At 40.5% G+C, this 15,252-nt stretch overlaps 2 protein-coding genes across 2 annotated transcripts in view; both read left to right on the forward strand.

The window, feature by feature from the left end:
* The window catches only part of LOC145456533 (nuclear pore complex protein Nup98-Nup96-like), a 130,693-nt gene extending 126,829 nt beyond the window's left edge, over positions 1-3,864 (forward strand). The window contains exon 36 of the mRNA XM_080334671.1: positions 3,263-3,864. Within this exon, the coding sequence (XP_080190797.1) occupies positions 3,263-3,492 (230 nt within the window). The 3' untranslated portion in view covers positions 3,493-3,864. The remainder of the gene's footprint in view (positions 1-3,262) is intronic.
* Positions 3,865-9,727: 5,863 nt separating this feature from the next.
* LOC145455135 (uncharacterized) lies at positions 9,728-14,375 on the forward strand. The gene is made up of 4 exons (XM_080333094.1): positions 9,728-10,738; positions 10,800-10,928; positions 13,592-13,774; positions 13,949-14,375. The coding sequence occupies exons 1-4, from the start codon at positions 10,598-10,600 to the stop codon at positions 14,126-14,128; spliced, it is 633 nt and encodes a 210-aa protein (XP_080189220.1). The 5' UTR covers positions 9,728-10,597; the 3' UTR covers positions 14,129-14,375.
* Positions 14,376-15,252: the final 877 nt, after the last annotated feature.

Here is a 15,252-nt window from a genome sequence, read left to right on the forward strand (position 1 = left end):
GAATTCTCAAGCACATATGGGCAGTGTCGAACAAGGATAAGCCAATATATGTTCACTTGGATTGCCTTATTGCAGTTACACACAATAACCAACTGAAGCTGAGAACACTTGAATAGCAGGTAGATATATAACTTGAGCAATGTCGCCAGGGCAGTGCCTATTATGTATTATGTTACGTAGAACTGGACACGTGCGTTGCCTTCAGCGAGAATACGCGATTGCGTAATGATTACTTATCAGCGGCGGCCACGTGAGTCATGCTTATCCTCTCTGTCTTTCCAATATCGTAGTGCTGGGCTATGAAGCGTTATAGTATCGTGTAATGGCTCGTTGTAACGTAGAGATTCATGCGGAGAACAATCAGGTGGTCATATACCAATAGAAGCCATATGAATGACATCAGGATAAATTGAAGAACAAAATTCTCTTCCATTTTCAAAAAATTGACAACATTTCCTCGCATAACGCCATTCCCTCTCGCGTCTGAGCCGTGCGAGTGTCTCAGTCCGCCAGGCGGCTACTTCAGGTTTACGGCAATATATTGGGCGTTGATTTAAGCCCTATGGATCGCATTTTATCGGTATTTTTATGGATGCAGTAAAATTTTGGTCGGTAGGCCGGCCGATCACAAAGAGTTAAACATATATATATTGAAGTTTTCGGTCAGCATATGGGCAGTCCTTTTCGACCAAGGTTTTCTCGTGGCTGATCGTTCTGGCGCACTTTTCAGAGTCGCATGTTACATAGCCTATAACTTTTTATGTCATGGTGTGGTAATGGCCGACGCCCAAGTGCCCATTTCTATAAAGTATGCGTATCTGACATTATTTAATCGCGCGTGGCGTGAAAAAAATTAATGAATTATCCCAAAAAATACACTATGATTTATGGTAATTCACGAAATAATTTTGGGCCCCCTTCGAGCTCGGTCCCTCCAAATTGGGGGTTTGGGGTGCGGCAGTTACGTTCCGGAGTAAATCTTACGCAATGTTCATGCCACGCGGAGAAGACTACTCGTTAATTTCTCGCAGATTAACTTCGAGCTAGCCCATTGTTATTTATAACTTTGGTGAACCATGTTATTTGGGCATTCCCGAAAATTGCGCCATTGAAATTATATCAGTATCGCTAACACGTATAAGACCATACGTTAAAAAATCTCTTCCGTGAGGCGTACGTGATTGTAAATTCTCATTTCTTCACGGAGCGTAATATTTACCTTTGCGGGCCACACTTGTACCTCGGTTTCAGACTTCAGTGATAACACTATTTGCCCGTGGCAATGCCCCATCTAATCTGTCACGAGTCTGCGTGCCAGCGTGGTCCATTGGACAACATTGCGCAACGACTAAAAAATACATCACCTCGAGTTTTTTGTGCGCAGCTTAGATTTTCTGTGCGCAGAGACCGTTTCAGCACTGCGCATTTGCGCACGTGCGCAGCTTAGAGGGAACATTGGTTGTAACCAAGTCACAAGGCTCCGAGTCACAAGTCATTCTCACTTTTATAGTTTTGACTCGAGTCAAGTCGAGTCATTTCAATTCACCATCGAGTCAAGTCCGAGTCCAAGTCAGCGAGCAGAGGGTCGAGTCCGAGTCATCGAATTATGACTCGAGTCCAAGTCATTGTATAGACTGCTAAGTTTCCAGTTGAAGTCTTGGTAAACACACTTTGTATAACTCTGTTTGGTGATATCGAATGTTTCGCATTTATAATATACCGTTTTTCCTCACTTTTAGCGAGTTTCTGGTCGCATATTCGAGTGCCAGTACCCATAGACAAAATCCCAATAGTGTGTTGGCTTCGGAATTGCAATGAAACGTCGGTCTTGGCCGTCTGAGTCTCGAGTCAATGACTTGGATCGAGTCATGCGCAATGACTCGAGTCAAAGTCGAGTCAATACACAGATTGACTCGAGTCGAGTCATTCCGTATTTTGAAAAATTGGCTCGAGTCAAATCGAGTCATCAGAAAATCGTGACTCGAGTCATTATAACCCTGATTCAGAGGCCCTTTTTTCTGTCACCAGCCAAATGCCTGTGATCTGTCGATTGAGTTTGGGTCAATCACACCCTATATACAAATATTTACATGGGTCGTGTGACAATTCTTGCTCTCTCTGTATCTCGACTTGTTAAGAATTGGTCAGAAATGATGCCCAATTTCCCAAAGTCCCGTGCGTCACGCATTCTCTTGCTTCTGAAAATATTGAACTCTATTTAATGGTCCCGCAATTGTGTGCTGAACAATAGCAGGTTATGTTTGATGTTTCTTTAATCTCTCTAGCTCCCACTAGGGGATCTGAAAATAGCATGCGTCACATCTATGCGTCTTGCCGACTCTTCGGTCGGTGAATCAGTATTGGGATGTCGTTATGTTATATGGTGATCAAGTATACCAAAAATTGTATTTGCATGCCAAACACACTGCAGAAAGAGCTGGCTATACGCAATATGTATTATTTCTATATTCTCTAAAACTGTTTATTCTGCAGTGAATGTATTTTTATGGTTGTGTGGTTTACAGCGAATTTCTGGCTAATATCTGAAGCTTTACATCAATTGTCCGGGTGTTTTTATTTGGTAATGTCTGGCGTATTTGCCTAAAAATGTCGCGAAGAATGTGACTCAAACCAGTGGCTTGTCATGCATCAATATATATACAAGTCTCTGCCTAGAAGCCTACAAAAATACCTGATTACTAAAGGAAAGGTCTTTGCTTAGCATTTGAAATAAAATAACAAAACGCAAGTCAAGACAGATCTTATAAAATACAGTGTAGTTTTATAGTTGTAGTTTCAAAAGTGTCTTTTCATGGACCCATGAAAGTAGTCCTGGGACCCCAGGTTGAGAAGCCCCGTTCTAGGCCAAAATAGGGTGTCTGATTAAAAAATTCTTGAGTCGTTTCGACTATTTCGTATCGCAATGTTGTGATGTTTTGAAATGATTAAATTATCTAAAAACTGTATTGATCGGAACAGTTTCTTCTCGTTGAACCATTACATTAGCAGACACTCTTAGAGACATTCCAATAGTATATTAAACATATCAAAACAGCAAACCAAAATCGGCATTTTTTTTGACTAACAAATGTAAAACAAAAAATAATAGACCTAGTTATCAGGCTCGCAAACTTCTTGCTTATGGGATTCGAGCAAAAAATTAATGATATGTATACTATTCAATTGTATATTATATCCGCATGTATCATCTTGCCACTTCACCCGGACATTCTGCTGCTAACCTTTCGCCGAACCGTTACAGAGATGTCCAAGCAGATACTGAATCTCTACAAGGCGTTCGAAGTTCTGCAAAATCAAGCCGATAACGACATGCGTCTGCCGACCAGGTCTGGGCACTCGCAACTGGAAGGGCTGACAGAGAGATTACGTTTGCCGGAAGACTACGCGCTGCAAGAGCTGGCTGCCACGGCTCGCGATCATTTGACTACGCTAGCGTTTAGGGACGTGTCTAGGATAAAGTACGCCGCGTGATGATCGATACTATATCTGAACGAATGTATGGCGTTGGTCAATAGTATGCTGCAATTGGTTTGATGGAATTTTGTTCAACCTAGGATGGATGTGTGCACCCTCTCGTGAGGTCACTGAGGTCACATACTTTAAGTATGACATAACAACTATTGATTTGCCTTGGCTTGCTCAGCGCAGTATCTGCTTTTTTCACAATGGGCGCGTAAACTACGCATTCCTCATTACTTTGCAACTGAACGTCTTGAATATCCGCCACGTTTTGATATTTAGGCTACTTCATGTTTGGTATCGCTTATTTTGCAACTGTCTCATTTTTTCTAGATTTAGACAATTTTGCTTGGCCACTTGTCGATTAAAATTTTGAGGGCAATATATCTTGGTTTGTAACGAGTTTTGAATTGGCGCTTGAGGACAAAGGTGAAGAACCACTGGTGAAAGCAATGCGATGGCGGATTAGCACTGAATTTTCATGCAAAATTACGCTGGCAATGACGAGGCGTGTTCAGAAAAACGTTGAATTAGATTGCGGGTATTTCGCTCTTAATTTAGTCAGAATAGGCATCTAGAATTATCTCGTTGTCCAAGTTTGCTACAAGTCTGCAGCAAAGACCGCGATTGGGACACAGGGGAGCGAGAGTGAATGAAGAATGCTGAAATTCTCCGCCCGCACGAATGCGATCAGCAAGGTTTTCCGAACAAAATGCTATCCTAAAAATTGTGATGCGCAAGGGCTGATAAGCGACACTGTGTTGTGCCTAATAATAATAATGGCATCGTCACCACGGGCAACGAAAGTTCTAGGCTACTTTTCGTGTATAATTATAATTTTGTGGGGATTGAAGCAGGGGCAGCTCTGCATAGCGAAATCCTAAATGCCACAGGCCTTGTAAGAATGCAAATGTACTTTCAGACGTAATAACAAAACACAACCAATGCTTCTTCTTGATCGCGGTTGTAAAATGTAAAACATCAATATACAAATATTTATTGAATTTCATTGTAAATTCTCTCGTGTTTTTCCTCCCTGAACTTGTTCCGATAACATCTTCCTGATTACTCATCATTATGGCGTTTTTTTTTTGACATGTCAAAATTGTAGCGTTAGGTCAAAATTTGTCATTCATTAAGTCAAAAAAATTTTGACGTCTGCATTTCGTTTGCAACGTAGATTTTGCACTGTCGGTGAACTTATCATTTGTTATTTTACAGCTTGTAGCCTATTTTATAGGCCTACTGTTGTAAACGGCTAATTGTCTGCTCATTGTGAATCATACACGGTCAAATGAAACAAGTAGGTAAACATGGTGTTATGGTCAACGTACCGCAATATCCTAACTGAAGAAAGACTTCTTGCGCATTGCATCATTCTTATATGAAGAAGTGCATGATGAAAAATTGTGATGTCGACAACATCGTCAGAATGAGCAACAACTGCTGTTGTTGAACGTCATTGGCAATCTTCTTAGTAAGGACATGCACTTTCTACCATAATACATATTGTAACCAACCACTGGAATTCTTCATAGGGCCAGATTTCGTTAAAATATTGTTTTTTTGTGTAAAAAGTTGAATTTTTCTAAGCCAAAAACGTTTTTTCAGCCCAAACAACTTCGTTAGGACAGTCAGTTCCGACCAGAAATGAAGATAATTGGTACAATTTTAACATTATGTGGGAAAACACCTAATTTGCATACGTTAGGTCGAAATTTGGTCAAAATTCAGTTTTTTTAGGTCAAAAAAAGTCAAAATTTTGATTTTTTAGGTCAAAATTTTCCTTTTTTTAGGTAAAAAAAAACCGCCCTACTCATCATATAATTTAGTTCGTATTTGGAACGATCTCTAACTAAATTATAAATACCGATGGTTTTCAGCCTTTTAAACGGACTTCCGTCAATATTCAGACGAAAGAACCTATATTGTCCACTCGCTGTCTCGTGTGAGCAGCATGGTGCGAACCCCAGAAAGGTTCTGGTTCGTGTGAACGCGAACCTTTTTAAAAGGTTCTATGTGATTTTGGACGTTAACACGAGCCTATGACGTCACTTGACGTCATATTGTTAATTCCAACCCAACATTTCCGTAATTAAAATGTACATCGCGTTTATGTAGCCTACACTAGGGCTGTTCAAAAATCACTTTTTTTCTGGATTCCAGTCATTCGCTGATTAAACTGTCAGGTTACCCTAAAAAACGTTGCACACCAAATTTGGTTCAATTCGAACAAGTATATAAGACTCAGCAGATCCAATAAAATGTATTAGAGAAAATTTAAAAAAAATCCAAATTTTTCTATCAATAACCCCATGAAATTGTTGAGCTGTCTTCAACGACGATGCAAAATAAATTTGACTCTATTCCAACTAGTAGAAGCGGAGTTGTTCAGAAATTTGGCTCAATTCCAACCAGGCACTGCCTCACCTGCCTCATTGGACCGCACGTCTCTGGTAAAAGCTTATTGTGTTGGCGGTAAGGGATAATTACTGAGTGCATGGCCGTGCGCGTTTGTAATCATCATTCTTTCGTGTTCCAGAATTATCGCGTCATGTCACAGCTCAGCCCAGCGACGCATGCCGAGCGCGCGGCAATCGGTATCCTGATTTCGCAATTATGTCAGCGGGAGATCGCGTCGTATAACATTGTGCGGGGAGGTTGGAAGGTATACACGCCAGTGTTGGGATCAAGTCACTAGCTTCGAGTCACGAGTCACTTCGAGTCATTGCACATTTTGACTCGAGTCAAGTCAAGTCAATCGATTTTCGAAGGTGACTCGAGTCAAGTCAAGTTACTCGATATTTGGAGGTGACTCGAGTCAAGTCGAGTCAAGTCAAGTCGAGTCACGAGTCAAGTCACAATTCAAGTCAAATTGCCTTTTCGAAGTATGAGACATGATTGCGTCATTGCATTTTGTTAGCTGTCTGAAATACAGATTGAGTGGTCATTGATTCTGAACACATGAACGCGTTGTATCGCTCACATACACGTAGAACTGTTAAACTACGTACGTAATTGCATAACCTCAGTTTATTATTACCAGCAAAAATAGAGAAGCGAATTGATAAGATGCAATACATTAACCATTTACCTATTGATATGATATAATTCGAGCCTGCCTAATGGTTGAGGAAGGTTAGGCCTATATAAACTATATTCGAATTCAATTTCAATAAAACAAGAGGTTTGGCTTAAGGTAAGAACAGATATCAGAAATGGATATTTTTACTATTAAATTACTTTACTACTAGTTTACGAAAACGTAAGCTGTAAGCTTCGATAACTTCGTTTGTGGTCAATTTATTTGTGAAAGAACAATGGAGGCTCAGTAAAACACGCGATCATTGAATGATTGGTCGCTCTCGCGGGTCACACCAACGTTTCGCGAGCAATCCGAACATATGGAAGATACTAGCGACATCGATTGCTTGATGACTCGAAATTGACTCGTGAATTTTGCTCCGAGTCACGAGTCAATCCACATTTCTGATACGCCGAGTCAAGTCAAGTCAAGTCATTTTATCAGAGTGACTCGAGTCAAGTTAAGTCATACGAAAAAGGTGACTCGAGTATGACTCGAGACACTGGGGTTACCACATATTCGTGACGCAAATCCCGGGCACTCTATAACGCCCCCTAGCGCGTTTCAAAATGATGTATGAACACATAACACGTCACATCAGAAATGCCTTGCATATCGGTTTTACACGGGGCCACACGGGTGGATTTTTTAAACATAGGTCGTCAATAAACTGGATTCTTGAATATTCGGCCATCTCATATTTGAGCTCTGTTGATTCCCCGATCTGCAACAGACTTCTTCACGGGCCGGATGACATTGTCTGGCCCGCCAGCCGTGTGTTTGACAGCCCTGCTACAATGTTAGGTCGATACAGATATGTGGTTGGGTCTCGTAGACAAGACCGAAACAACACTCCCTCCCCTAGCAACACTGGTCTGTGCCCACCATAGGGTGATTGATGCAACTTCTGGTGGGTTTAATATAAACATCTGGTTTTATGTGCATTTGATTGTTGAATCTTGTGAATGAATTCTGTCAATATTATTGGTTCTTCCATATATCACTATCATTTTTATCCTCTCTCAGTCCGTGTGGTCAAAGTCATCGGTATAGAGCTGGCGGGGATCAGAACTTTGAAAATGCTGGCAACATAATTATTATTGCTGTCATGTTCATGTCACATGGATATAAAACTATTTATGATCCGGATTGAAGGTACCCACCTGCAGCTTTCAGATACTGTGGTTTCCAACCTTTCATGGTCGCGAATCCATTTCCAATTTGAAAAGGTTCCGTGGCTCACCGCAGAATTTGGTAAGATGATTAGAGTAGTTCCGAATGCGCTTTAGCGCCGACTAGCGGATTTAAAACTGAGGTATGAGCACATTTTCCGTCAAGATGACCTCACAATAGCAAAGCTACCAGAGCTGATCACGATCCGCTCAAGGGGTATGTGGTTGTGTTGTGACCAGGGCCGGAACCACATTTTTTCAGCCTCGATCCTTCCGCCCAAATATACACTGATCTTGGGCCCACCATATGTCAGCATCTTTACCCGGACTTGCTCACCGCTTATTTCAGAAAATGATTGTGGTAAACATCTTCGACAACTCCAGAATAAAAGCAAACGACCCACAGGTTCAGAACCACTGTACTTGACTAAAGCATCTAAACGGACTTAACCGAATCTAGAAACATACCGTTCTCCTATAATTGCGATGACAATGATGATTATTTCAGTAAATGAAGGTTTTTTAAAAATTTATTTCTGATTGCACTTTTTGCGAGGGTTGTGATCCCCAAGTTAAAAGCAAAACACGCCACACTAAATCGTGCGCAGCGCGAAGAAAAATCTCATGTAGTATAAATCTGCCCAAAAATAAATTTGTTTAACTTGATTTACAAAAAAGTTAGGAGCCTACTTCAATCCTTCAAAATTCCGGACATTCAGACATATTCTTGAATTTACTCCCGGATGCATGCTAAACAGTGAAATTTTGGACATGTCTGGGAAATTCCGGACATATGACAACACTGGATTAGACTGATTACTAAACACATGGTCGCCAAACATTTCCAGTGCTCACGGCCTATGTTGGAAGATGAATAAGTTCAACATCTTCGCGATTCCCAGAAAAGGGAAAAAGACCTAAGCCCGAAAACCACTATCTTTGACTAAAGCATCCAAACGGCCTTCTCGACACTACGAATACACCGTTCTCTTAAACTTGAGACCATATATAGTCTTACTACAATAATGAATGACAGTTAAATTAATTTATTTTTTATTGTAGGTTTTGCGAGGATATAGGGTACCCATATTAAAATAAATATATGTGACAATAAATCGAGTGTAGCGCGAAGAAAAATTCAAGTAGCACAAATCTTCCCCAAAAAAATATATTGTTTATGTTTATTTAGGAAAAAATTTCAGCTCCCTTCAAGCATTCAAAATTCCGGAAATTGAAACATATTTCAATATTTCCTCCCGGACGCCGTTTAAACTCTGAAATTCTGGACATGTCCGGGAAATTCCGAACGTACGGCAATCCTAATTTATTACCGCAATATAATTCCGAGTTAGGTTATGTATTTTTGTATCACCCTGTTCTGCAATTTGGGTATGAATAGGCAGTATTTTTGCTAAGAGTGTACGTATGGATGTGTCAAAAACCCAATGAAATGGTCAGCGCCGAAATGACAATGATGCATCTGCAGTAGGGCTGTTCAAAAATAACTTTTTTTCGGATTCCAGCCATTCACTGATTAAATTGTCAGGTTACCATAAAAAAACGCTGCACACGAAATTTGGTTCGATTCTAACAGGTAAAGGACTCCGCAGATTAAATTAAAATTTCTAATTTATTATAGAAAATCAATTCTGCCAACCCCATGAAACTGTTAAGCTGTCTTCAAAGACGTTGCAAAACAAATTTGAGTCAATTCCGACCAGTAGAAGCGGAGTTATGTGAGTTTTTCGTTGATAAATCGCGGATTATCCACCGATCAAGGATAATCCGATGATTTTCATCACGTTCGAGTTTCGTTTGAAAAATAAGTGGACTGAAAATGTTGATAAAAATCCCTAATTCCCGAAATATGTGACTGGTGTGAATTTTTGAGAGGTGCCTCGCACTTCTAAAAAATGTCTCGTGGACCTAGAAGGATCGCAGACCACTGTGTTACAATGATGTGTAAAATAGTGATGGATAAAAAATGTTCACAGCTTTGCAGAACTTACCAAGGTTCGTTTGTGAACGCGAACCCACAAATTTCAGAGGTTCACGCACAGAACGCGAACGAATGACCGTGAACCTCGCGTTCACATCATCCCTACAATAGATATATATCTCTTGTTTGTTTACGAGTCAGGAAAATGACTTCCGAGGCTACCGATTTCAGGCAGACATGTAAACTCCACACTTTGCGCGATATAAATTTCATTTGCATATAATATGAAGGGGTTTAGGGTTTTGTAAAGTATCGATCGTTTGCCCATCAAATGACGAAAGACAAACGCGTTTGCGATATCTATTCTGAGCAATATCAAAACGATGCGCAGCTATCACCTTCGTGTGTACCATTTATACGACACCAAATTACTTACAACGCCGCCTTGTTACGCCCACCGAAGAGCTGGATCGTCATCTCATACGATTTTTGACAAGGTGACAGACATGTACATGTATCCCTGCAAAACATAATCGTTGAATCATCTGTAATTATTGTTTGCCTTAACTCGCTAGTACAATAGGGTAAATTCTACAATACTCGGTATCGATTAGGGGCGTAAAAGTGGCGTCATCAATGCGAGTTAAATAAACAAAAGTGGGACTTAAAGTGCGTGACACAACCGCCCTAAAAGATGCTTGAGTCCAGCATCAAATCACTATTTGATTACAAATAGGCAAACTCGTCCTCAGATCTACTACATAAGGTGAAGCATATGTCTTTGTTTTAGTATGATTTTGTATGACGTAATGTGTATCGTGCTGGTGCGATGCCATCAGTATAAAAGGAATGATAATGCACAACGAGATTCATCTTCTGTGATACTCAAATTTAGTGTGGCGCAGGCTTAACAAAACCAACATGGCTGGAAAATATCTAAGTATCATGCTAGTGATCAAAATGATTCTTATGGTGGAACCGGCGTTTTTCGGTGACCGTTTCGACTCGAAGCAAGCGCTGCATAAACTACATCTCGATATTGACAGAGCCTTCGACATATACGTATGTGTTATCACCTCATCAACGTTAGTTATAGTACTATTATTTGATATTACCATTTCAGATTTCCAAAGAGATGATGTGTATGCATCCAAATGGGTGTAAAAGAAACCCATCTCGACTGAGGCTGGATAATTTCCCGCGATGCAGCAGACCAGACGGCCTAAGTGAACGAAACCACCTACCTGCAAACGTAAGGACATTTTGCTGACCCTCGTAATTCGTTATCTATCCATGTCGTATTGTACCGGTTATATATTTGTTTGGAACCTCCATTGGTCGCATCGCATCATCCGAAACATGTGGTGCAAATCTAGGCGCGTTAGTGGAAATGACCCATCCGTGACGTCGTGATCAAAACGCAGCATTGTCACAAAGTGCAATGAAATAGGCTTGGTTGAGAAGGAGTCAAATTCACTTTCATCGATGTAGAACAGGCAATAAATTGTTTGTGGTCGCATAAAGGTACATATTTAAACTTTCAACATTTTTCATATTGCCATATTACGTCTTAATGAATGATACTGTGCTGGCCTCGATTTAAAATCGTATCAGCAGGTAATCGATTTTTCCCAGCCTTAATATCGACCAGGGTTGGGGTGAACGTGATATTCACGTTCGGGTTCTGCGTTCGAACCTCAGAAATTTAGAGGTTCACGTTCGCAAACGAACTTTGATAGGTTCGGCACTGTGAAACTTTTTCCTATATTACAATTTTCATTTCATTATATCATCTTTGGTTGAAATTTATTGCATTTCAACTGCGGTCCACTCCATGCATGGCGCTGGCAACGTAAAAAATAATCAACACAATCACAGAAATTTTACTTGATTTATTGTTACAAAAGTCTGCTCGAAATATCCAGCTTTCCGTTTGTGAGTATTTAGTGACTCGCTGCCGTGAGCTTGACCCGCAAATCACAAAATGCACTACATGTAGGATTGTAGGTAGTCGGCGAGTGATGCTTATACAACCTATCAATGAATATGTTATCGTTGTCTGATGTAAAAAATCTATCAGGCGTACGGGGTCAATCTTGACTTCATATTCTTATTCTATCATAAAGACCAAATCCGTGCGATTGGGGTGTTGGCTACTGCTGCATAACTTGTTAGTGTGGTAATATCGGTACCAAGTATAGAAACCCGTTTTACACTCTGCTCAATATCAACGTAGCAATACTCAGACTCCAGAATACATTGTCCGGTCTGGCCTATAAGCTATTATTTTCTTGCAAGTCGTCGTCGAAATTGTTGGCAAAGCGACGGAAGATATTGATTTCATGGGATTATTATATCATTTAATTGCCCCTTTGTCACAGACCCCATAACTCACGCAGGTCGAATTTTTTTGCATGTGAGGAAAGATTCTGTCAGCATACAATTGTAGACAAATTCACGGAGTGTAATCATGGAATTATCGCGGATAAATTTTCAAGTATTTTCGGTGTCAGTGATCCGTCGACAACACATCTCCCCTATACGTTAACCACATGCGGTGACTAGCATCGGATGGTAATGGCGACGATGACGACAAGAGTTCTGCTATACGTGTATCGAAGTCGTAGCGCTTTGAATCAGTGTTTCCGACACTTGATGACATAACGCCTCCCCGGCAAATAATCCAAGTACCAAACGCTCTTCTACCATCGACAAAAAGTTGATTGTTTATTGCTCACACATACGACTATGGCTCTTATGACCTTTTTTAGGTTAATATCATCATATACAGCACTTTATACGTTGTTTCAAAGTCACAACTCTGTTGAAATCTCATTACAGACACCACCAAGGAATAATATTGTGTAAGCCAATTTCCCCCATATGTCATTGCACCTCATTGCTGTGCATTAATTTCTGGAAAGATTCATCGTACTCGATGTACGAGCGTGAATAAACGTGTGTATCATAAGCCTCGCGGGCTTTCAAATATGTTCGTTATTATTGATTGGTTCGAAAACTTAATATTGCATGTTAATGAACATCCATGGAGAGCGTTTGTGATGATTTCAGATTGAATGTGCCTTCTACGACCGTGAACCACATATTCAATTATCTCTACTTAGTGCACAGATATGGATATTAATCAATGGATTTCTCACAGTGACTTCTATAGTGCATAACCCCCCTTTGCCCCCAGCTCCCCCAATTGCCCATTTTGTATCTAGTGCCCCCTTCGAGGTCGCCAACGCCCAAGGATAGCCGTTTTAAATGGTCATTTAGCTACATACGTTGAATTTCGGGCAGTGGGTCTGGAAGTGCTCGATTGTTATGTGACATTCTCTACACGCGTCTGATCAGAGATACCAAATTCGAAATAAATGGGCTGCCAACACAATGTCCTGTGAGTGGGAAGAAAATTATTCTCTAGTTTAAAGAGTTCGGTTTCATATGCGGGCCGGTGTGTGAATCGTATAGCTTGTATCGTATAGCATGTACCGCACTCCCTTGTCAGGCGAAGCGTGGCTATTCATACACAGTATATGATGCATTCCTAAGAATAATCCTGCGCACTAATTTTTCAGTATAACTTCGGAATTAATCGAGTCGCAAGGTGTTTGCGCAATCGACAGTGTACAGTGCACAGTTATGATACCTTTCAAGCCAACGTTTGAATTATGTAATGTCTTACCACGTGGCTTGTGCTGTCAAAAATGACTAAGTATGCTTGCTACTGTCGGCCTACATGACACCTCGAAATCGGTCATGAGAAGGCCAACGTATGGAGACGAATAAAGTTTTACCGTGACACTATATGCCTTCAACTATAGCGATCTTTAAGTTTAGAAAGGAGAGCGACGATTGCTAAAATATTGTTTTCTGAGATGTCTTGGAAATAGCTCGTTTTTGCTCCAGATGTTAAAAAGGAAATGGTTCATCGTGATTGAAGAAAATTACCGATCGATGCAAACCTATCAGTACTATCTCTCCAAGTACTTCGACATCAAAGCAAGCGCTGGACTTCCGGAGGATTTGAAAAATATATTGCGCCTTGAGTCTCAACTCTACATGGCCTTCATAAGAGAATTGCAAACAGAAGTGAGTAGACTACTTCTGTGTGCGTGTTTGTCTGGGAGTTTGGGACCTGTCTGTTTGACATTGAGACCTATTTACATTTGACTGCACGAACACGGAATTGAAGTAATATTTAACAGCCTGTCCTAGCATATTTCTTAGATAACAGGTACATTGATATGTTTTCCATCGTTTTAGGTTCTAAGCAGTACATGCTCGGGGCTCAGAGAGATTGTCCTGCGCACTCACATTCCGGAACTGCATACTCCGATTCTAGAGGTCGCCAGAAGTTATGAATTCCTTCGTCAATATTCAGACTTTTTAAGGTGTTTTAACGCAGTTTATCAACAATTCATATCGATGAATCTACGTTGTTGATTAATGCCGGTGGATTCGAATAGATTGGTAGAAGTCTGCCGCTCTGTGACTATACTTATCCGTTATATCGTAAAGAATATTTAATATTAGAGTATATATTTGGTAACTGAAACTGCATGGGTTTTGTTGTTAGCAGGTTCTTTCTTTTTATAGTTTATCGCATTTACATATACACACACGCATATATATTATATATCTAGTGTTCCGTTCATCGCACGTTACATTGCAATAAAGGTATTTCTGCTGATTGACTGGTCCTTAGTGGTTCTTCCTTTTTCGCACGTCTTGTAAAATAGAGATGGCAAACTGCGGGCCGAGACGACATTCTGTTTCGCACATGAAAGCCTCAAGAAATGTTTATAACACTTTCAGCGCTATGGTTGGCGTTGGAAATTCCTATTCGTTCGTGCTGTGTTAGTTGGGTTCTTAGTCTATATATGCTTCTAAGTACAACTCAACCATAACTTCCGTTACAACTCATTAAATTTCTGAAGGAACAGTCAATTCTATTTGTAGTAGCAGCGGGTGCCATTCCGGAATTTTTGCCAACATAGAACCCACAATATGTTCGATTTCACCGTTCGATAAATCACATGACGTCCCATCATGGCAGCATTTTGAATCTTGGACAACTTGTTCCGTATCACTAGCCTATTTCTGACCCAATGTCCAGTATTCAATACTTTGGGACTATACCGCTTCAGATTTTGTTGTCGCGTATTCAAATTTTGTACCACCAATCAGTTATTCAAGAAACGATATATAAGTTATTCGGCCGCGACGAGCGTTTGTGTATCAGTGATGAGCGGATCGTGCTTTCCGAGACTCTGAATCCCCCGGACAACAAGTGTATAAGGAAAACTCCCTCCAACTCCGAAGAGCTCAATCCCAGACTCCGAGATAGGCCTACTCCGAAGAATCTCGTCAATGATCCTATACATCGGACACTACATACACTACTCTACGAAAATGCCTTGCTAGATCACTAGATTAAGATAGCTCGTGGCCAATCATACTATTTAACCATATCATTAGAGTGGCAAGCATGGTACACTTGGCAATTTGTTTTACTAAATAAATGTGATGATATGGTCGGCCTTATAGTATTGTCTACTCGCCAGTCC

The sequence above is a fragment of the Botryllus schlosseri genome, chromosome 14 (genome assembly GCF_051294905.1).
Source record: "Botryllus schlosseri isolate E-star chromosome 14, Bs_hap1, whole genome shotgun sequence".
Taxonomy (NCBI): domain Eukaryota; kingdom Metazoa; phylum Chordata; class Ascidiacea; order Stolidobranchia; family Styelidae; genus Botryllus; species Botryllus schlosseri.